General features: G+C 36.2%; 1 protein-coding gene across 4 annotated transcripts in view; it reads left to right on the forward strand.

Annotated features, from left to right (window-relative positions):
* RPS6KC1 (ribosomal protein S6 kinase C1) overlaps positions 1–23,780 on the forward strand; it is a 204,436-nt gene that overhangs the window by 41,949 nt on the left and 138,707 nt on the right. For 3 of the 4 annotated variants that reach the window (XM_044916375.1, XM_044916377.1, XM_044916376.1), the window contains 2 exons: positions 7,845–7,938; positions 19,372–19,734. In XM_044916375.1, coding sequence (XP_044772310.1) covers positions 7,845–7,938; positions 19,372–19,734 — 457 coding nt within the window. The remainder of the gene's footprint in view (positions 1–7,844; positions 7,939–19,371; positions 19,735–23,780) is intronic. The other variant, XM_044916374.1, reaches the window with a different exon arrangement.

A 23,780-nucleotide genomic window follows, 5' to 3' on the forward strand; every position in this document is an offset into this window, starting at 1 on the left:
GGTCTGCTTTTTCCTCTACCCCTGCTTGTTCTCTCTTTCTCTGTGTCAAGTAAATCTTAAAAAAAGACGACTAACCTGGTTTTGTTGATTTTTCTGTATTTCCTGTTTCATTTTTCCCTATTTCATTTTATTGATTTCTATTTTGCTTGCTCTGGATTTGCTTTGCTGTTTATCTAATTTTTTAATTCCTTAAAGTGAAAGCTTAGATTACTGATTTGAGATATTTCTTCTTATCTAACATAGGCATTTACAACTATAAATTTTCCTTTTAGCACTGCTTGAACCTCATCCTATAACTTTTTATGCTTTGTTTCCATTTTTATTCAGTTCAGTGCATTTTTTAATTTCTTTTTGTGATTTTTCTGTTGACCCATTGGTTATTTAGAAAAATGTTCTTTAATTTCCAAATATTTGTTGATTTCCTAAAGTTTCTTTTATTGTTGATGTCTAGTTTTCTTGTGGTCATGGTCAGAAAACATGTGTTATATGATTTCAGTTCTCTTAAATTTATTGAGACCTGATTTATTTCTTAGCATATGACCTGTCCTGGAGAATATTCCATGTGTGCTTGAAAGGAATATATATTCTGTTGTCAGGTGGAATTTTATGTAAATTTTAGTTAGTTCCAGTTAGTTGTTAGTGATGTTTAAGTCTCCTGTATCTTTGCTGATTTTCTGTTTAGTTCTATCAATTATTGAGAGTGAGGTATTGAAGCCTCCAGTTGTTATTGTTGAATTTTCTATTTGTCCTTTCAGTTACTGTTTATTTATTTTGGGGCTCTGTTGTCATGTGCATGTGTATTTATAGTGGGTATAGCTTCCTGATAAGTTGATTTTCTTAGCCTTAGGAATTGGCCGTCCTTGACCTGAGTAGTATTTATTGTCTTAATGTCTATTTTGTATGATTTTAATATACACTATTTAGTAAAGAATACTCTAGGTCTCTTTTTGCATGGAACCTTTCTTTTCATTCTTTTTTTTTTTTTTTCTTGTCGGAGGGGGCAGCAAAGCAAGGTTTATTGAGTGATAGCAAAGTGATAGCACAAAGCTCGGAAGGAGGGAGGGGACCTGAGAGGGTTGCCGCTTTCTTTTCAGTCTTTTGCTTTCAACCTATTAGTGTTATTGAATCTAAAGGGTATCTCTTACATGCAGTATATAGTTTGATCTTTTTTTTTGGTCCAGTCTCAAAATTGCTGTCATTGATTGACATATTTAGTTCTTTTATATTTAAATATACCATTTTGTTATATGTTATATATTTCATATATTTTTTGTTCTTTTGTTTCTCCTTTATGTCATCCTTTGTGTTAAATATTTTTTATTGTACTATTGAAATTTCCCTTTTATTTTTTTTAATATATGTATATATATATATATTTTAAAGATTTATTTATTTTAGAGAGAGCACTTGAGAGAGTGAGCAAGCCAGGAGTGGGGGGAGGGGCTGAGGGAGAGGGAGAGAAAGAACTTCAAGCAGGCTCCCTGCTTAGGGCAAAGCATGATGCAGGGCTGGATCTCACTACCCTGAGATCATGAGCTGAGCCGAAATCAGGAGTTGGATACTTAACTGAGTGAGCCACCCAGGTATTCCTTAAGTTATATTCTTTTTTTTTTTAAAGATTTTATTTATTTATTTGACAGAGAGAGACACAGCGAGAGAGGGAACACAAGCAGGGGGAGTGGGAGAGGGAGAAGCAGGCTTCCCGCTGAGCAGGGAGCCCGATGCGGGGCTCGATCCCAGGACTCTGGGTTCATGCCCTGAGCCGAAGGCAGACGCTTAACGACTGAGCCACCCAGGCGCCCCCCCTTAAGTTACATTCTTAATGGTTGCTCTAGGGATTAAAATAATGCATTTTAATTTATGACAATTTACTTGAGATTAATATTAACTTAATTCCAGTAAAATATAGAAAGTTTGCTCCATAAAGCTCTATTCACTCCTCCTTTTTTGTGTTATATGTATATCTCAAATGTATTATAAACTCAACAATATAGTGTTAATGATTTGATGTCTTTTCAAATTAAGGAGAATAAAAGAGAAGAACATATATTTATATAGTCTTTTATATTTACCCTCATATTTACCTTTTTTTGGTGTTCTTTATTTGTTCAGGTGGATTTGAATTACCGTATGTTGTCAGCTTGACGGATTTCCTGTAGTTTCTTTTTGTGTGTGTGTAAGGCGGGTTTACTAGCAATAGATTTTCTTAGTCTTTGGAAGTGTTTTTGTTTGCCCTTCATTTTTATTTTATTTTATTTATTTATTTTTAAAGATTTTATTTATTTATTTGACAGAGAGAGAGAGACAGCGAGAGAGGGAACACAAGCAGGGGAAGTGGGAGAGGGGGAAGCAGGCTTCCCGCTGAGCAGGGAGCCCGATGCAGGGCTCGATCCCAGGACCCCGGGATCATGACCTGAGCCGAAGGCAGACACTTAATGACTGAGCCACCCAGGTGCCCCTGCCCTTCATTTTTAAAGAATAGTTTTTCTGGATATGTAGAATTATTGATTAATTGTTTCTTTTAGCATTTTGAATTTATCATTTCAGTGCCTTTTGGTTTTCATTGTTCTTTATGAGAAGTTGTTACTTTTACTGTAGTTCTGGTATAGAAGTCTTTTTCTGTTGCTGCTTTCAGAATTTAGCCTTTGTCTTTCAGTAGTGTGACTCAAGGTGTAGATCTCTTTCTGTTTATCCACTTGGAGTTTAATTTATCTTCTTGTATTGGTAGATTATTATTTTTCATCAAAGTTTGAAAGTTTTCTGCTGCATCTTTTCAAATATTTTTTTCAGCTTTTTTCTCACTCATGTCTGGTACATATTAGTTGGTATGCTTGATATTATCCTTATAGCTCTTTGATTCTCTTTACGGTTATTAGGTCTTTTTTTCCTATGATTTTCATTTTGGGTAGTTTCTATTGATCTTTAAGTTCATTTATTATTCATCATTCTCAAATCTGTTAAATTTTGTTACTATGCTTTTCAACTTATGATTTCCATCGGTTCTGTTTTTAAAATTGAGATTCACGTGACATAAAATTCACCATTTTGAAGTACAAAGTTTAGTAGTGTTTAGTATATTCACAGGGTTATGCCACCATTATCATTGTCTAATTCCAGAACATTTTCATCACCCCATAAAGAAATCTTGTGCCCATTAGCACTTACTCTTCCTTCCCCACTTGCCCTAACTCCTAGCAACCCCTAATCTATTTTCTGTCTTGATGGATTTGCTTATTCTGGACATGACATGAATGGAATCATACAATATGTGGCCTTTTGCATCTGGCTTCTTTCACCTAGCTTAATGTTTTCAAGGTTCATCCATGTTGTAGCATGGGTCAGTGCTTCATTTCTTTTTATGGCTAAGTAATATTCCATTAAGTGGATATGAGTATGCCACATTTTGTTTATCTATCAATCAGTTGACAGACATTTGAATTATCTCCACTTTTGGCGCTTACGAATAGTCTTTCATTTGGTTCTTTTTTATAATATGTATATATTGGGGCGCCTGGGTGGCTCAGACGTTAAGCGTCTGCCTTCGGCTCAGGTCATGATCCCAGAGTCCTGGGATCGAGTCCCACATCGGGCTCCCTGCTCGGCGGGAAGCCTGCTACTCCCTCTCCCACTCCCCCTGCTTGTGTTCCCTCTCGCTGTGTCTCTCTCTGTCAAATAAATAAAAATATTTAAAAAAATATATATAATTTGTATATATTTATATTTGCTATTTCATGAGTCGTAGACATCATACTTTAAAAAATTCTTCAATCACGACTTCCTTCAGTTATTTAACATATTTATAAATAGCTGCTTTGAAGTCTTGGCCTTTTAAGTCCAGTATCTTTGCTCCCTCAGAGTTAGTGCCTATTGATTGCTTCCCTTCCCCATCCCCCATGTATGGAGCACACACTTTCTTTTTTTAAAGATTTTTTATTTATTTATTTGAGAGAGAGAGAGCACATGAGAGGGGGGAGGGTCAGAGGGAGAAGCAGACTCCCTGCCGAGCAGGGAGCCCGATGCGGGACTCGATCCAGGGACTCCGGGATCATGACCTGAGCCGAAGGCAGTCACTTAACCAACTGAGCCACCCAGGCGCCCTGGAGCACACACTTTCTTATTTCTTTGTATGTCTCATGATTTTTTTTGTTGAAAACTAGAAGTTTTGGATAATATAGCAGATCGGAGTTCTGATTTTTGCCCTGAGGGTTGTTAGTATTGTTTTGTTAGTGTGTTTAGTAAGGTGTCTGTACTGAATCTGTAGAGTCTGTTTAATGGGCAGTGATTGCTGATATCTCTGCTCAATTTTTAATTTTTATTGTATTTTTAAACCTGGCTAACTAGGGATTAGTCCTGTATCAGCCTGGGTTAGTCGTCAGCCAGTGATTGGTCTTTGCTTGCATTTAAACACTTTGTTCCATTATATGCTTCTTCCACATGCTGATGATTCTTGGTGTATTTTCAAAGTTCAAGCAGTTTTTAAGTTTGCCCTGGCTTTTGCTTTCCTCTAGGATCTCTTGGGTTTCCTCTGTGTGTGTGCATCATCATGGTTTGCCAGGGATTTGTAGATAACTCGATTTCTCTCTAGTCTCTTCTGCATGGATGGGTAGAGAGCATATTAAGAACCCATATGGCTGTGTATTTTCTGTATCTCCCTGCGAAATGTTTGCCTGATATGCTGGTTCTTTGCTTGCTGCAACTTCGTGTTTGCTGAGCCACTGTGTGTTGGCACTGGGATCACTACTATTACTGATAATACTGTTTGGGGTGGACTTTTTCTGTGCTTCAGTCCAAATCATGCCAGCCTCCTCTGCAAGTGAATCTGCTGAATTTCAAAGCTTGCCTTGCCCTTGTATAATTACCATGGCAACCCAGCTGGGACGGAAGGTGGGAGTAACCCCAGGCAAGAATGCCACAGACTCCCACAGTTCTTACCTGTGGTTTTATGGTAACCACTTCTTCATTTGTTTTATGTTTTTGGTCAATTTCCAGAGCCCTGAAATGGTCCCTGACAGTTTTCTGTAGTTATTGCCTTTTGGGGAGAGCATTTGCTAATTTACTTATTCCATCATACCTGAACTCCCTTCACCCTCCAGATTGACATTTCATTAACAAAAAACTTTGAGATGCTGTGTAATAAGAGTTTCTGTCTACTGCGTAGTGAAGAACACCAAATGGTTCATGTTTTTGGTCTAGAGATCAAAATGATCAAAACAGCAATTAATAGAGATTAAAATAGAATTGTGGCATATTTTTCCACTACTTCCCTTGAGTTCCTATGGTACAGTTTTTATTATTTTGTTTAATTAAAGATTTAGTCTGTATTATTTTGTATAATATCATTTGTTAAATTAGGTAAATAAAATTTCTCTGGGATTCTGAGCTAAAACATTTTTTGCATTCTTTAGTATTGTTTTTATTTTATCTTGTAAACAGATCTTACATCAGCTAATATTATTAACAAATAAACATTTATTGCGTGCTTATGTTGTTCTAAACACTCTACATGTATGAAATCTTTTAGTCCTAACAACTTATGAGTTATAGATAATATTTCCATTTCATAGATAGGTAACTTAAAGTCACACACCTCATGGTTCAAGAGGTAGTTAATAGTTGAAAGGCACTTCCTGTTAAGTGAGATTATAAATAAAATCAGATTTGTCTATTAAAATTCTCAAGTTTGCATTTTTTCTTAAGATTTGGTTTGGATGGCTTAGTCTGAAATAGATACTCTTCTTTTTTAGAGAAAAACTCAAATGTGATTTGAATATTTTAATAAACAAATAGAACAAAGTAGTATAAATTCTTGCCTCTAAAGAGAATAATTGTGGGTGGCTCAGACGGTTAAGTGACTGCCTTCCTGCTCAGGTCCTGATCCTGAGGTCCTGGGATCAAGTCCTGCATCAGACTCCTTGCTCAGTGGGGAGCCTCCATCTCCCTCTGCCTGCCACTCCCCCTGCTTGTGCACATTCTCTCTCTCTCTGATTAAAAAAAAATAATAATAAAGAGAATAATTGTTTTAAAGTTTCAGTTCACTTAACACTCTGGGAAGTAAAAGTTGGTAATTTGAGAGGGACCATTTAAAATTTCTCTTTCTTAAAGATAAGTGGGCAGGGAGACTTTTGATTATGTAAAGAGAGTTGTTGAGTTCTTTATGCTGAAGGAGAGAGGAAATAGGGGTCTTGTGTTTCTCTTGGGTTTTGCTATCCTGGTATTGTGTTTGGGGGCATGGAACTATTGGTGGAAGGTAGAAGGAAAGATGTTAAGGAGCAGAAGAGCTATTCTTTTAGTTATAATTATTTAAGGATTATAAGCCCTTATGTTGATGTTTGGAGCAGTCCATGAACCCACAGCACAAAATCACACCACCACCACTTACTTACCTGATAAGTACCATTCTCTAGTTGCACATAGAGTAAGAGAAAACAGCCTTTTGGGGGTTGAATTTGCAAACCTAAATATAGAATTAAAATAATGGCCACCCGGAGAAATCAATTTTATATTTATTAAAAATAATACAAATGTCTTAAATTTGTTTAGTTTCACATACATTATTATGTCTAAGTGTTTTTCACATTTAAGGTACTTCTGGAATCACTGAGGTTCTGTGTGATATATTGTAGTTTTTAATTTGATAAAATTAAAGGACTTCTAATGGAGTCCCATCATTTATCACTAATTAGAATGACCAGTCACTAAGGATACTAAGCAATAGTCTTTAGTTGGTGGGTGGTTTTTTTTTCCTTGCATTTTTTAAATGAGTATTTTTGATAGATTTTTTTAAAAATATGCTTTTATAAGAAGCCACATGATATTATAAACATAATATTCCTTTTGAATGTTAATAGGCTAAAAATAGATTTTAATAATAGATTATTTATTTATTTATTTATTTATTTATTTATTTATTTTTTTAAGATTTTATTTATTTGTGAGAGAGAGAATGAGAGACAGAGAGCATGAGAGGGAGGAGGGTCAGAGGGAGAAGCAGACTCCCCGCTGAGCAGGGAGCCTGACGTGGGACTCGATCCCGGGACTCCGGGATCACGACCCGAGCCGAAGGCAGTCGCTTAACCAACTGAGCCACCCAGGCGCCCCTATTTATTTTTTAAAAGATTTTATTTATTTTTTAGAGAGCGAGTGAGAGAGAAACAGCATGAGAGGGGAGAGGGTCAGAGGGAGAAGCAGGCTCCCCGCTGAGCCGGGAGCCCGATGTGGGACTCGATCCCAGGACCCTGGGATCATGACCTGAGCCGAAGGCAGACGCTTAACCATCTGAGCCACCCAGGCGCCCTATAATAATAGATTATTTTTTAGAGCAGTTTAGTTTACAGAAAAATTGTGCAGAAAGTATAGTGCTTTCAGGGGCGCCTGGGTGGCACAGTTGGTTAAGCTTCTGACTTATGATTGCAGCTCAGGTCATGATCTCAGGGTCATGAGATCGAGCCCCATGTCGGGCTCTGCACTCAGTGCAGAGTCTGCTTAAGTTTCTCTCTCCCTCTGCCCCTTCCCCCTGTGTGTGTGTGCGTGTGCGCTCTCTCTCTGTCCTTTCTTAAATAAATTAAATCTTAAAAAATAAAAAAAGGAAAGTATAGTGTCTTCCTGTATATCCCCTTTTCCCTTCACAGAGATTCCCCCTATTATTAACACCTTGCATTGGTGTGGTACGTTTGTTACAATTGATGAATCAATACTGATATTCCTATTGATTTTTTTTAAAAGCAACTATTATCTAGTTTAACAGATGCATAGTTTCTGTAATGTTGAGTAACTATTGTTCATTTATTACTCATTTTTAAAATACTCTTATTAACAGTGAAACACAATTACTCTCCTCTTTTTAGGGTGGAATAATTAATGATGGTTCTGAATTGATTGGTCCTGCTGAAGCTTGTTCAGATTCCCTCGTTGATAGCTTTCCTGAGTGTAGTACAGAAGGTAGGACATTTTGAATTTTTTTCATTTCATGGTTTTGATTGCAGACTATAAATCATATTTGAATTGCAAAAGAATAGATGGCTATAGGAATTTGAGAGTATTTCACCAATTCTAAGATACTTTTTTCCTTAACATTTTAGTATCACTGATGTTGGGTACATGATACTGGGTCGATGATATCTTTACATTTAATTGACAGCTTTTTTTCTTTCTTAGTGTGATATATAAAATAATGATTTATCCTACAATTAATGGCATATTAGATTTGATGAAATGTGGTATAAATGAATGTTCAGAATTCGTATTGTCTAGCGTTAAGAATATTTTGCTAAAGTTTATCTAGCAGTATCTGACATTTAAACAATGAATTTTTAAGACTGGCTTTAAAAGTTTAGTCATGTTCCCAGAAAGAATAAACCTAGGGCAGTTTTAATGTTTTTAGTATGTTTTATAATAACATGAGTCTGAACCAAAGCAGTTTTTGAAATTATAATCACTTTAATTCAAGAATGCTTAATCTCTTGTTTTATTCCTATGTTAAGCCATCCTTGAATTTTTATGAAGATTTAAAATACATACATTTTTGTCTTGAAATTTCCTTAGCTAGTTTTCTTCCAGGGAAGAATTTGGAATTAAGAAAAAGAGATTTGGAGACAGGGAGGGAGAGTCTTTAAAAATAGATAGTTAGATTTGTTTGAGGAGGCTTAGGTTTGTTTTATATAAAAGTAAAATCATAGACTAGATATTTCTTGATCTCTTTCATGGATAACAGTTTATGGTAGAGGAGGATGCTGAATATGGGAGGTAGCCATAATCTCATTTCAGTGATCTTTTTGTGGGGATATGTACTGATGTCATATGTCAACAGACACATTGATATAGATTTATTGCAATAAATTCCCATCTTAATTTGGTAGGAGCAGCAAGTTCCCATCCATTGTGTAGGCTGAAGCATTTAAAATTTGTTTTTCAAGTGCCTTGTTAGTGCAGTAGGTAGCATATCAGCCTCATAACATTTGTTTTTCTTTTGTTGCCACCACATTAGCTCTTCTTGTTTTTCATTGTGGCTCCCATTGACTTAAAAACGAAGTCCATTCATTAGTGTTTTGTGTAATGTATGGGAACGCTAGGCCCAGGGATTTCCATTAGGTCCTCAATGTCTTTGACTCTACTGAATCAGCCAAGGTCATAGGAAAACACTGCTGACAGTAATTTTACTCTACAATCCAAATACCTGTTCTTCGTAACCTGTTTTGATCTGCAGATCCTTGCCAGGCTTTGAAACATCTAGTCCCTGCTTGGGATCCCAGTGGGATTCTGTTTTTAGAGCTGGTTTCCTTGGAAGGTAACTATCTGGGATAACCTGATCTGGCTGTTGCCTCGGAGATACTCTTTTCCTGAGAAAGGAGGAGAAGGGTATCTTCTGCCCGTAGATGTGCTGATTTGGTGACATCCAGTAGTAAACAAATAGAAAGATTTGTAGGAGAGTGTTCAGTGAGGAGTACAGTTCTTGGAGATGGTAGAATGGTTTTTAGTTTCTCTCCTTTTGTGTTTTGTTACAGGAATCTTAAGGTTGCATGACTCGGGGATGGCTATATTCTTTTGATATCTATAATAAGCTTTTTTTTACTGGGTGTGAGTCAGCTATGGTGGGAGATGTGTGTCTCAGGAACCTATTTCAGTGTAGGATCATCATGGATGAGAATGATACAGAGGTCTTTTGTTCTTTGTTACCATCTGGAAGAGAAGGGGTGGAGCATTATTATTAGGAATGTGTTTTCTTGGGATGGTGTTCCAAAATATGGGAAGCTGTTCAGGGTAAAAATGTGGCTGTGGTAAAAATGTGGTAAAAAACAAAAAGGATATATTACCTAAAGCTAGGATGAGTTTGTAATTTATTGTCCTAAGTGGGACACACACTTCTGAGAAGTAAAGAGGATGCTTTAATAAAGTACAGCGAGACCACACGCATACACCAGGACCGCCCCTGGCACACTGAGACGGATGGTGTGGGCCGCTCTACCTAAAGCAGTTGTTTCAGGGTTTATCTTTGAAGTTTCGAAAAGATGGGTTTTCTTTCTTTCTTTCTTTTTTTTTTTTTTAAGATTTTATTTATTTGACAGAGAGAGAGAGCCTGCGCACAAGCAGCGGGGAATGGCAGGTAGAGGGAGAGGGAGAAGCAGACTCCCCCCTGAACAGGGAGCCCAATGCGGGGCTCGATCCCACCACCCTGCGATCATGACCTGAGCTAAAGGCAGGATACTTAACCAACTGAGCCACCTAGGCTCCCCGAAAAGATGGGTTTTCCTTGGAAAGATTTATCTTTTAGGAATATGCTTTTATGAGAGAAATTGGGGGCAACCGTTTTGTTAATAACCCCAGAAAAGACTTATGCTACCGAAAAGTAATACTGGCATTTTATCCTTTCCGTGCATAGTTCAGTTCTCCAACTGTATTACCATCTCTGGAACACGCTCTGATCCATGACGAATGCAAAATGTGGAACTAGAAAGGCTGTACGTGCTTATGTTTTTTACCCCCTCCCTTTAAAAGCCTTTATGCCTGACTAATTAATCCTGCTGAAAGACACTTTGTTGACAAATATAGCTCAGAGTGTCAGACAGCTTGCAAATTCATTGTTATATGGGAGGGGAAATGACTTTTAAATATCATGAGATTGTCTGGCATACTGGGTGGTGGAAGAGATACTTTCCTACCAAAAGGTCTGCAAACCCCCGAGACAGCCAAGGGAGAGGGCCTCTCCTAGCAAAAGAGCAGGAGAGCTGGCAGCTGGCCAAGCCCCACAGGTATACAGTGAAATGGAGGGTTGTAGAGGGATTGTGGTGGCAAGTGCTTGTGGTTTGGATTTAGAGCCAAAATGTGAGGAGGTGATTCACTCCGTAACAACTCCTCTGAGTGTAGTATTTTAAATGGTGTTTCAGAGGTGTATTCATTTTTCATACTTGTGATTTAGTTGGCCAGTGAAATGAGCCAGAGGGGCAAATCTTAATATATAGTCTGCTGTTTCAAGGTCCTTCAGTAGAGTTAGAATGACATGGCAAGAATATCACCTCTCAGAGGACAGATGTAGAGCCTAAGTGATCATTATTTTTATTAGTACCATAAAAAATGCAATCAACAGGTCTTAATTTACCTTGAAAGAAAGTTTTCTGAGGAAAACATAAAGAGCTGGATTAATGTTTTTTTTTTTTTTAATTATCATTATTTGATAGTAATGGGATAGAGGAAACCCCTTTAAAGTTTCATAGAATCAATAATGTGATTAACTGGTAAATATATTTTATCTAATAAGAAACTGATAATTATAAAATTATTCAGTAGGTTTTTAGATAAAAAGTTAATACTGTTTTATGTTTTTAAAATGAAATGCTGGTCACTCTTTATCTCCTTTGTCCAGAGAAATTAAACTATACATATTTTTAAAGATGAAAGAAGATTGACTTGATTGTTAACATCTTATTTCCTTTTTAAACTTGCATCTTTTCATTTGATTAAACTTAGCTATGAAGTTACTATGACATTTGTGGAAATCTGGCCAAAATGATGCATTGGAATTGAGCTTCTTGACATGTTTCTCTCATCTGTTGGCCAGTTTGAGGGATGTAGGTTGCTTTACTGCCATGCTGGCCTTGATATTGGGGCCTTTGATGTTGGTAGACTCTCATCTGGTAACCTGTGTCATTTCCTCTTCTTGCAGTTATGGGAGGGACATCTTCCAGGTCTGTGCACCAAACAAGAGAAAATAATTAGGTGATCATAACCACAAATACAAATTGAGAGATCAGCTTCTTAAATGTAGATCTTAAGAGTGAATGTTCTTAAATGTCTCCTGGGGTAGTCGGATCTTCTTCCTTCTTCCTCCTCCTCCTCCTCCTCCTCTTCTTCCTCCTCCTCCTTCTTCTTTTTTTGGTGGTAAATTGTGGGTTAAGAGCTCCCTCGGGTTCAATTGTAGCTATTGTAGACGTAAGAAAGGATCTATTAAGCTGTCTTGAATTCCATTTTAGAGTAAATGAGATGTACATTTGGAGACTAGCATCCTTTGCTGGTCTATGTAAGGGATCTCTAAAATCACTTTCATTTCAAAGGTTTGTGTTTTTATTTGATGGCGGGGTGATAATTCTTTCCATTAAAGCATGAAGATTAAAAAAAATAAAGCATGAAGATTAAACTGTATTAAGTTGAATAATGTTGATTAGTTTTAAATTGTTAGGGGAGACTAATTGGAAGGGTGAATAGCTATTTAAGTTTGAAGAAAGTCTTCTGTGTCAGTGTACCATTTTATTATTATTATATTTTTCTTTTTATTGTGCTATTTTCATTTGGTTGATTTAAAGTCAATGCTCTGAGGCAGGATCGTTTTAAAAAGGAATATTCTTCAGTTGATTGGCTACTTAATAGCCTAAATCTGTTTTTCAGGCAAACTTAAAGTTTGCTTTAGAACTGCATAGAGGTGGTGTAAAATGACAAAATATAGAAAGCCTAATTAAAAGTAATTTAAAGTAGAATTTAGTGCAAATGTCCACTAGGTGGCACCAGGAGAACTCTAAATCTTACTGGCATTATTCTAGGCCCTCCTGTATTAAGAGAGTAGGTTTATTCACTTTGAAGTTCCTTTTTCTCTTAAGTGCTTATCTACTTAATGTTATTCATTGCCCTTTATTAGTTGAATTTTCTTTGGTGCGGGAGCTTAAAATAACTAGGGAAAAAAGAATAGATCATTATTCTCAAGAAAAACACAAATGAGAATGTGTCATTGTATGTGTGCATGTAAAACAAGTGATATATATTATAAATATTGACTCTTAAAAACCCTAGGGCTATTGAGGTTAATGTTAGCTATTAGGAGTTTAGGAGTTGGGTGGGGAAGATAAAAAAAATTCATGATATGTCATGGGAGCTGTTTTAGAGTAAAAGGAACATGAAGAATGATATAGATAAATCCCTTATTCCACAATTAAAAATGGGAATTTCAGAGAAGTAAAGCCATGTGCCTAAGGCAGTCCAGGCATTCTAGGTAGTCAGCAGCAATTATAGAAGCATGTTTTGAAGGAAGAGATTTAATCTTACGGAGAAGGAGGCAGTGAGAATACATATTTGGTATAGAAAGCTCAGCGTGAGCTACCTGTGTGCTGGTAGCAGGTTTGATTTGCAGAGAAGACTATGGAGAGTAGCAACATAAAAAGTTCATTAGGTGGGAAGGGAAGCCAACTCATAGATCTTTGTTGTTCATGGTAAGATAACAGTATTAGGGTTGTAATTTTGATTGATGTGTTGTTTCCTGAGGTGATTCAGTTTTTCACCAAATAATGCAGTAAATATACTGGTGCTCTTTTCAGAAATTTTCAAGGGTGAAGCAAAGACTTGTCTCCAGGACATTATAAAAATGTGAAACATCAAAGGAATGGTACTTTTTCGTAACAGTAGCTATTTCTAAATGATACATTGGTAATCGAGTACGAGAGTCTTAATTAGCATCAAGTTTTAGATTTAGGTATTTGCCTAAAATCATATTAATAAGGGCTTGTTTCTTAATGGAGATTGATATGTATGTCTTCTATCTCAGGGTGACCTTTGTTCTGCTGGCTAGATATTTTGCTTTGTGTGTGAAGCATGAGTCATTGCTACTAGGAAAAGTAGAAATTCCCTTTCGTTGACTGAACCTCAGTGCTCAGTGAAAGCTATCAGCTAATAATAATGAGGCCATGTATTTTATATATAGTTGACCATGAGAGACCACCTGTTGTTCTAAAGGAAACTGATCTCTTTTTGCAGATGGTCTTCAAATACAGATTTCTGATAGTTTATAGTATAAAGATTTATTCTATAGCAACTCCACCTTTTCCCCTGGTGCCTGTCTTTCAGAGGTGGTGTCCTAGACAGATTTCACTAGACTGCCCTACTCTGAGCAGTTCAAAGCACAGAAGGTGAGGGTAGGTAGGTGAACTGGGATGCTATAGAAACCCCTCATGTCTGTAGCTGCTTTTTAACTGGTCACCTGGGGCCCTCTAATAGCCCTGAGACTTGAATCTCTGTGATATGAACCTGGAGGCAGAACGCTTTCATAGAACCTTTGACTCTTCCCCCTCCCATCTCTTCCCCAAAAGGCTGAGGTTTTTGTCTTGATGGTGTTGGTGAAGCATGTACCTTTTACTCTCATGATGGCTCTAGAGGGCCCCTTTAAACATGGATTGACTTCAGGTTGGTTTAACTTTTGACAAAGAGTCTCTGACTTGTCAATTGTTGCCCTGCCTTATCCACAATGTTCTTCCTACTCACCCTAACTGAGAACCTCTTACTTGTTGGCTGCTCTCTGTACCTTATTAACTTTCTTTCTGGGTTTTAGAAGCTAATTTCCACTTGATGTGATATTTATATGGAGCTTTATATAAAACAGGTTGAATGACAGGACCGTGATTTCAAGGAATTGAGCAAGCACTTTATTAAGTAGATGTATTAAGGATATAAGGCGAAAAGACTAGGTACTGAGTGTGTGTGTGTGTGTGTTAATGGTTTGTTGCTGTGATGGTGAAAGGGGAATGTTCTCGAGTTGGTTGGGGAATACTTCATTGAGAAGAAGGGGATTTAGAAATTGCTTAAATGCCGAAGGGAAAGATTTCAGAGAGTACTAGAAGACAACTAGTTGCGGTGTATGGTTGCGATATGATAGAGTTAGGCTTTTCAGATCTGGTAGGGTGCATCTTAAGAGGAGAATTAAAGGAAGAAGATAGGCAAGGAAGAAGTGTCAAGGGTTAATCTGCTTCAAACAGATCTGTCTATAATCACTTTTGTCTTCTCTCCTAAGTTAGAAATTCTTGGCACTGGCTGCTGGATGATTCTTACTGGCCTATATTTCATAAATTATGTTTGTATAACATAGATTTATTCACAAACAAATTCCCAGTTTTAGCCCTTGCTGCATCTCCTTTGATATCCTTCAGGTACCGAGGCTTAAGAGCTTGCCATTCACATAAAGGAATGTGGTAAGAGTCACCTGTAATCCCACCATACAGGGAAAATTGCTGTCAATGTTTAATACACTTCTCTAGCCTTTTTTCCTGTGTTGTTGTTTTAAAATTAGAATTACAGTATATTCTATACTGCTTTACAGTTTGTCGTTTTTGCATAATAGATAATGAACACTTTAGCATTAAGCATTTGTCTGTAACATAATTTTTAATAGCTGTATAATATTTTCTCAAAGGGATGTACCATAATCTCCAATTGTCAGGAATTTGTTATTTCCAAATTTTCACTAATTTTTGTGATGGATATTGTCATGTATAGATCTTTTATCGTATCTCTGATTGTTTTTGATATAAATTGCTGAATCAAAGATATAAGCATTTTTTGCATCTGATATGTATTGCCAAATTGTCCTCCAAAAAGGTTAAATCAGAAGTCTTTTTGCTTTCCTTTGCTTCTCATAGTTGGACTAGAAAAACTCCTTATCCTAACCTGCTAGCTTTTCTTTTGTTTGCTCACTTTGAAAGATTCTTCATTTAGAATTAGGTAGAATTTGAAAAGGAAACAATTTGAATATTATTATTATTTCTTTGTTTCATTATCTGGCTTTATTCCTAGGTATTTTGATGGTCTTACTCTTCTGATGTAATTTTATTTAATCATGATTTCCTTTGCTAACAAAATATGATTGGAAAGGTAAGAGAGGAAATAAGACTATGTCACTAGACTTTTGTGGTCAAAAGCCGAGAAACTGAGTACACATAATTTTACCCCTTTGCCCTTTGGTATTATTGTTCTTGTTAGAAAGGAAAATCAGGCAAAACATGAAACAGTACAATGTGATAGATGATGTGAAGGTTACAGTGACAAGACACCAGAGAGCAGACAAAAGATCTATAGCAGCATTTCCTTTCTTTTACGATTAGCTGTATAAATCAGAACTTATTTTTTAAACTTTGTCTATTTGTTTATTAATATCAATGGACTAGGTTATATAAGGCCCCCTTTAAGGAAATAAATGTGCATTGAAATATGTAAAGTATTTTTAGATCAATTAAAAAAATCTCTTCTGAAGTTTGTATATTTCTCAGAACAGTGGATAAATAATTTTATAGACTGCTGTAAAAGATTTTGATTTTGAAGTGCTGTCTGTACAGTTGAAATGTCAGAGATTGAAAAGATTTCCACTAGGTCCAATGAATCTCATCTCAGATTGTGGATTTAATGAAGTCTTTTGCTTTTAGGGAACAAAGTGAGTTCTTTATGGGCATTCTAAGGATTTGAGAAAAATCCCTGAAGACAGGACATGTTGACAGCGTGCCAAAGTAGTGTCTGAAGCTGATTTGAAATTTGAGTTCAGCTGCCAGTAACATGTTTTTACCCTAACTTATTTTATTTGATATGAAGTAAGCAATTTGAGTCTATAATAAGGGTTGACAAACTATGGCCTGTGGGCCAAATCCGACCTGCCACCTGTCTTTATATGACCTACTAGCTAAGAATGGTTTTTACATTTTAAAATGGTTGACAGAATTCAAAAGAATATTATTTTGTGGCATGTGAAAATTATATGGAATTCAAATTTCAGCATCCATAAATAAAGTGTTACTGGAACACAGCCATTCTTATTCATTTACATATTATCTGTGGCTGCTTTTTTTTGTACTACAATAGCAGAGTTGATTAGTTGTGACATAGATCATATGACCCACAAAGCCTAAAATAGTCACTCTCTAGCCCTCAGAAGAAAAGTTTGCTGATCCCTGACCTAGAATTGTATACTCTAACCCACCTTTAAGTTTGGCTTTTTATATGATCCTGAGGAAATTAATTTTCTTTTCAGTATATTTTCTTTCCTGAGAAACTTGAGAGTCAGTATTCAGTGGTGATACAGATCACATAGTTGTTCCCAAACTTAATTTTTACATAGCTCTGTTGTCAATCTTATTGAATGATCGAGATCGGTGGCTCTCAAAGTATGGTCTTCAGATACCTGGGTATTCCGGAGATCTTTTTAGGGGGTCCGCAAGGCAGAAACTGTTTTTATATAGTCTAGGAAATTGTTTGCCTTTTTCACTGTGTTGACGTTTGCACTAATGAGGCAAAAGCAATGGTAGGTAAAACTGTTGTGCCTGAGCATGAATTGGGACAGGGACAGCAGAGTGTAACAGGAATCATTGCACATGCAGTAATGCCAATGCTAATGTTGCCTAAAAATGCCCTTGATAAAGCAGTAAAAACTATTAATTTTTATCAAATCTCAACCTTTGGGTACATGTCTTCTTGATATTCTGTGTGATAAAATGGAAGTACGCATAAAACACTTCTGCATACTGAATTGCTATGGTTGTCTGGAGGAAAAGCACTTGTTTGAGCCATGAACTAGCTGCTTTTCTCTTGGGACATCATTTTTGCTTGAAAGAACCATTGACAGACAAACTGTCATTATTCAGACGGGTATTTGGCAGATATTTTTTCAAAAGCAAACGAAGTGAGCTGACACTTCAGGGAAAACAACTGACAGTATTTGTTGCCAATGATAAAATGTGAGTTTTCAATTCCAAATTCGAATTTTGGAGAACTTGTTTTTTTGTTTTTGTTTTTAATCTTTACACCCAGCGTGGGGTTCAAACTCAGGACCCTGAGATCAAGAGTCACAAGCTCTACCAACTGAGCCAGCCAGATGCCTGAATTTTGGAGAACTCCTATCTGCTACTTTGAGCTTGACAGTTTCCCAGTATCTAAAGAAAATATTCTGATGAGATTGATGATAGTAACAAATGTGATTTTGGGGGGGGTATTGTAATAATGAAATTCGTTAGTATCTGGAAGATCTATATAACTCAGGGAACCAGTACTTTCAAAATGTCCAGTGTGTGATGTTACAAACTCAGGCATGGATAAAAGAGCCATTCAGTGTGCAAGACAGACCAGTGTATTTGAATGTGACAGAAACAGAAATTTCACTGATAGGAATTTATATTCTACATGGCAACAAAGCTTTAAGAAACTACCACTTGTCAAGTTTTGGTGTAGTATCAAAAAATAATATCCACAAATATTCGAAAAGGCTACTAAAATATTCACCCCATTTTCATTACATATCTGTGTCAGATTTTCCTCAAACCTTTCAGCCAAAACAACATGACAACAGATTGAGTGCAGGATCAGATATGAGAATCTAGTCATCTTCTGTTAAAAAGATTTGTAAAAATTTGAAACAGTGTCACTTCTGTCACTAAATACTTTTTTGTTTTGGAGAATATAGGTTTTTTTGTTGTTGTTGAAAGATTTTATTTATTTATTCATTAGAGAGAGAGAGTGAGAGCCTGTGAGCTGGCGGTGGGGTTGGGGAGGGAGAGGGAGAAGCAGGCTCCCCTGCTAAGCAGGGAGCCGATGTGGGGCTCTATCCCAGGACCCGGAGGTCACGACCTGAGCTGAAGGCAGATGCTTAATCAACTGAGCCACTGAGACACCCCAAGAATATAGTTATTTTTAATAAAAATTATGTTAACATGTAATGGGGTTTAGTGTTTAAAAATTTTTTTAGTCTATTTAAATATTAAGATTGGTAGACATTTACAGGTATAATCCACAAAAACAAAAGTTTTTTGAGGCTCTCAGTTATTTTAAGAATGTAAAGGGAGATCCTAAGACCTCATGCTCATTTACCATGAAGTCAGTTCTATGAAATGCGAGAAAGAATTTTCATTGCTGAATATTTCAATACCACCTGTTCATTCATTTTCTGTCAGAAAACTAAGAGGCGAATATAGACCATAGCTCTCTCCAAAAGCTTGTGGAAGAGATTGAAACAAAGATATCCAAAAATTTAGTCCTTAAAAAAAAAAACCAAATAAATGGCATACATTTTCCAGATATGGATGATTATCTAAAAGCACACCTCTGTGAGGGTACGTTGTATAATAGTTAAATAATGATTATATAATTGTTATAATAGTTGTAATTGAATGATAAGTCTATTGTGCCTTATATGCATTAACTCTGTTCCTCATTTAAAGTCCTGCATAATAAGTAATATTATTAAGTGACTCGCTTTTGGTCACATAATAAATTTTAAGAGCTGAGATCCAAGCACTTGTTTTTGTCTTACCCTGAAGCTCTTATTCTTTTCCTTTTATCATAATGATGGTGTTACAAGATCTTGTGGTAAAGGGTCTTCTTTTTGACAACAAGGCTAGATAAAGACTTGCCTTCAGTTTTAGTGTGATAATTAAGGCAAAGGAGATTGGCTTCTAGAGCTTACATTGAGTGCAGAAGTGAATGAAGTAAGCAGAAACAAATTGCCAGGCACCGATCTCTATCAGGCAGTGACAGCCTTCCTAATCAACTTGGATAGTATGAACAAATGAATAGTCAGCATGATTTGTATTCTTTTTGGCTCATTCTTAATTTAATATCTCTTTACTATTGTGATCATATTTCTAGGTTTCTCCAGCGACAGTGATCTGATATCTCTTACTGTTGACGTGGATTCTCTTGCTGAGTTAGATGATGGAATGGCTTCCAATCAAAATTCTCCCATTAGAACTTTTGGTCTCAGTCTTTCTTCGGATCCTTCAGCACTAGGGGCTGTTGCTTCTGACAGTGAACAGAACAAACCAGAAGAAGAACGGGAAAGTCGCAGCCTCTTTCCTGGCAGTTTAAGATCCAAGCTTGGCAAGAGAGATTATTTGGAGAAAGCAGGAGAATTAATAAAGCTGGCTTTAAAAAAAGAAGAAGAAGATGACTATGAAGCTGCTTCCAATTTTTATAGGAAAGGAGTTGATTTACTCCTAGAAGGTGTTCAAGGTACAATTTATCAGTATTAATATGTTTTGGAATGTTTTTATGTTGGTGTCTGGAAAGAAAAGTGTATATATGTAACTGTACCTTGTGTATAGTCCTCTGTAAAAACAAGACTGAAAATGAGAAATTACAGAAGATTAAATGACCTAAAATTGGGGGGCACCTGCGTGGCTCAGTCAGTTAAGCATTCGACTCTTGATTTTGGGTCAGGTCATGATCTCAGGGTCTTGAAATTGAGCCCCGCATCGGGCTTTGTGCTGGGCGTGGAGCCTGCTTAGAATTCTCTCTCTCCCTCTCCCCTGCCCCTTGCCCTGCTCATGTGCATTCTCTCTCTCTTTCTCTCTCTCAAAAAAAAGACCTACATTCTGGTTTATACTTTCAATTACATGAATGGAAGGCAGTATCAGAGCTGCTTAACTCTACTTTGATCAATTAACCAACAACAGGTTTTAAAAAAATCAAATCTCCATGTCTCTTGATGAATAATAATCTGTTTTTTTCTGACATCGCTGGTGTTCACCAGGCTTCACCTCTCTCAGAAGTATTTGCAGAGATTCTTTAGTGCATTTATTCTTGCTGGCCTGAAGAGAGGAGATGAAATGTAAAGATCCTTGATTTGCCTACTATTCTGTTTTTTGTTAATTGTCATAAATTCTCAGCTAATAACTGGGGTGTTGTGGGAGCTGAATGTTTCTGAATCTCTGTAAGTAGGACTTACCTTTGTTTTAAGCATCAGATTTTTGTTTTAGTCATTTGTCTTTTCCTTATAGAAAGAGTGTGAAGCATACCACAGTTAGTTACTTGACTTTCTGGACACAATAATCAAAGGCCGATAGGACCTTCTTCCAGTGGTTTGCTTTCCAGAAAATCGTCATTTTTACTCTTGTTCTGTGACCTTTCATTTGTTAGTGCCATTCAGATGACCATAGTCTCCTGTAGCACTAACACTTTTTTACTACAGTATTTCCCCCCTCACTATGCTTGGTGTCCTGTCCAGAGTTTTCTTTTTTATTAGAGTATGAACTTTCAGTCTTCTGATGTGGTATAAGATGAATGCTTGGCTGCATGGACTGAAGAGGGAGTGGATGTAGTGGCATCAGTGCTTTTTAACCAGAATTTTGACTAATTCTCTTGTTTTTAGCCCTTACTCTGATTTCCACAGCTACCCAGTGCTACCAGTTCCCAAACTTTTGGAGAGATTTACAGTGTCATATAAGTCAGGCAGCTTTCTTGAGCTTCTCAAGTCAATAACCACTCATCCATCTGTTTTCTAGCTTGTCAGATGTTTTTGCTGTAGTCTTCTCTCTTAATGTCTTTGTCCAAAAAATTTGGGCTTTTACCTTAAAAATAATTCTTTTACTGCCCTGTTAATGGAGTTTCCGGAGGGAGCATTTCTCATGGTTTGACTGATAACGTCATTTTGATACACATTTTTGTTTCTCAAGTAGTGTCATAGTTAATTAGGGTTTTTTGTTTGCCAGTAGAGCATTCTGGTCTTTAAAGATCTACACATCTTTCTTCTTTGTCTTAACTCTCATTTTGGGTTGGGAATTTAAGATTGGGATGAGTTGCAGTTAGCTCTGATATTTTCCCTTTTCTTTTTAGATGATTTTGTGCTAAAAAATCACTAGTGTTTAATTGACATAGATACATCAGTGTGATATTTTTCTAAAAGTTACTTGCTTTTCAACTTAGAGCACTTCATAATGTTACCACTTGATGGCACCAGAAAAATAAAAATCTTTACTTCAAAATGAGAATTATGGATGCAAATCAGCAAATAACAGAATAATACCATTTAGTTAGTTACTTTGTGATATGATGGTGAATTATTTCTCACTAGAACCTGATATCAAATCTACTAGACCTCTATCTTAAGGAATGTTACCATTTAAACATGTTTTTCCCATTTAACATATGCCTGTCTTTCTGAAACTACAATATCCATTCCTGCCATGGATTGGTTTTTGTTGTTGATGTGCCATCAAATCCAAAAAATCATACTTGCCTAATTGCTTTTAGCCTTTTATTGTTTATTCATAATGTGATCAATTTTTTTCATACAAACTGTGGGAACCACAATCACAGAATTCTAATTTTTAACCAATATGTAAAATAACCTTTGTTTTAGTCCTTATGGTTATACTTTTAACTATGTGTCAAATGTAATGTCAGAGCAGTGCTTTTGGATGGTATTTAAAAGTGTACCAGTCACCACCTAACAGACGTATGGACATTATTGGTTTAAAAAAATCCCCCCCCATTTTTATTGAGATATAATTGATATACAACATTGTACTAAAGGTACAACATGATTTGATACATGTATCTAAAGTGAAATGATTACCATAATAAGTTTAGTTAACATCCTTCCCCTCACATAGTTACCTTTTTTTTTTCTTGTGATGAGAGCTTTTAAGATCTACTCTTTTATCAACTTTCAAATATATGATACAGTATTTTAAAACTATAGTTCCCATGTTGTATATTATATCCACGGAACTCATTAATCTTATAAAATGGAAGTTCATACCTTTTGACTGCCTTCACCCACTTTACCCACGCCTTGCCCCTGCCTCTGGTAACCACCAATCTCTTCTATGAGTTTGGTTCTTTTTAGATTCTACACATAAGTGAGATCATTTAGTATTTGTTTCTCTGTCTGATGTATTTTACTTAGCGTAATGACCTCAAGGTCCATTCATGTCACTGATGGGAGGATTTCCTTCTATTTTATCCCTAATAATATTCGTGTGTGTGTGTGTGTATGTACACACACTATTATCACATTTTCTTTATCCATTCAATCATCAATGGGTACTTAGGTTGTTTTCATGTCTTCACTATTGTAAATAATGCTGCAATGAACATGAGGGTGCAGATACCTCTTTGAGATAATGTTTGTTTCCTTCAGATGTATACCTAGAAATGGAATTGGGATCATAGGGTAGTTCTATTTTTAATTTTTTGAGGAGCCTTCATACTGTCTTTTATAGCGGCTGCACCAATTTACATTCCCACCAGCAGTGTATAAGAGTTCTCTTTTCTCCACATCCTGGCCAACACTTGTTATCTGTTATCTTTTGGTGATAGACATTCTGACAGGTGTGAGGTAAATCTAATTGTGGTTTTGATTTGGAGTTCCCCAATGATGAGTGATGTTAAGTAACTTTTCATGTACCTGTTTGGCATTTTTATGTCTTGAGAAAATAATTTTTCAATTCCTTTGCTCATTTTTTAATCAAATTGTTTAGGGGTTTTTTTGATATTAGATTATGTGTTCTTTATATATTTTGGATATTTTGGATATTAGCCTCTTATCAGATATATGATTTGCAAATATTTTTTCCCATTTGGTAGATTGCCTTTTCATTTTGTTGATAGTTTCCTTTGCTGTGCAGAAGCTTTATAGTTTGATGTAGTTCCACTTGTTTATTTTTGCTTTTGCTGCCTTTGCTTTCATGCTAAGAAAGCTTACCACCCTGTTTGTTTTCCTAGGATTTTATGGTTTCAGGTCTTATGTTCAGGTCTTTAATCTATGTTGAGTTAATTTTTGTGTATGGTGTGAGATAAAGGTTTAGTGTTATTTTCTTTTTGCATGTATCTGTTTATTTTTGTCAATACCATTTATTGAAGAGACTGTTCTTTCCCTAGTGTATATTTTTGGTTCCTTTGTCATAAGTTAATTGACTGTGGTTTTATTTCTGTGCTCTCTATTTTATCCCTTTGATCTGTGTGTCCACTACCATACTGTTTTGTAGCTTTGTAATATAGTTTGAAATCAGGAAATGTGATGCCTCCAGCTTTGTTCTTTATTCAGAGGGTTGCTTTGGCTATTTGGGGTCTTTTATGGTTCCATACAAATTTTAGGATTTTTTTCCTACTTATGTGAAAAATGTCATTGGAATTTTGATAGAGATTGCATTGAATCTATAGATTACATTGGGTAGTATGGACATTTTAACAATATTCTTTCAATCCATGAGCATGGAATATCTTTCCATTTATTTTTGTCTTCAGTTGCTTTTTTTTTTTTTTTTTTTTTTTTT

The sequence above is a fragment of the Neomonachus schauinslandi genome, chromosome 6 (assembly GCF_002201575.2).
Source record: "Neomonachus schauinslandi chromosome 6, ASM220157v2, whole genome shotgun sequence".
Lineage (NCBI taxonomy): Eukaryota > Metazoa > Chordata > Mammalia > Carnivora > Phocidae > Neomonachus > Neomonachus schauinslandi.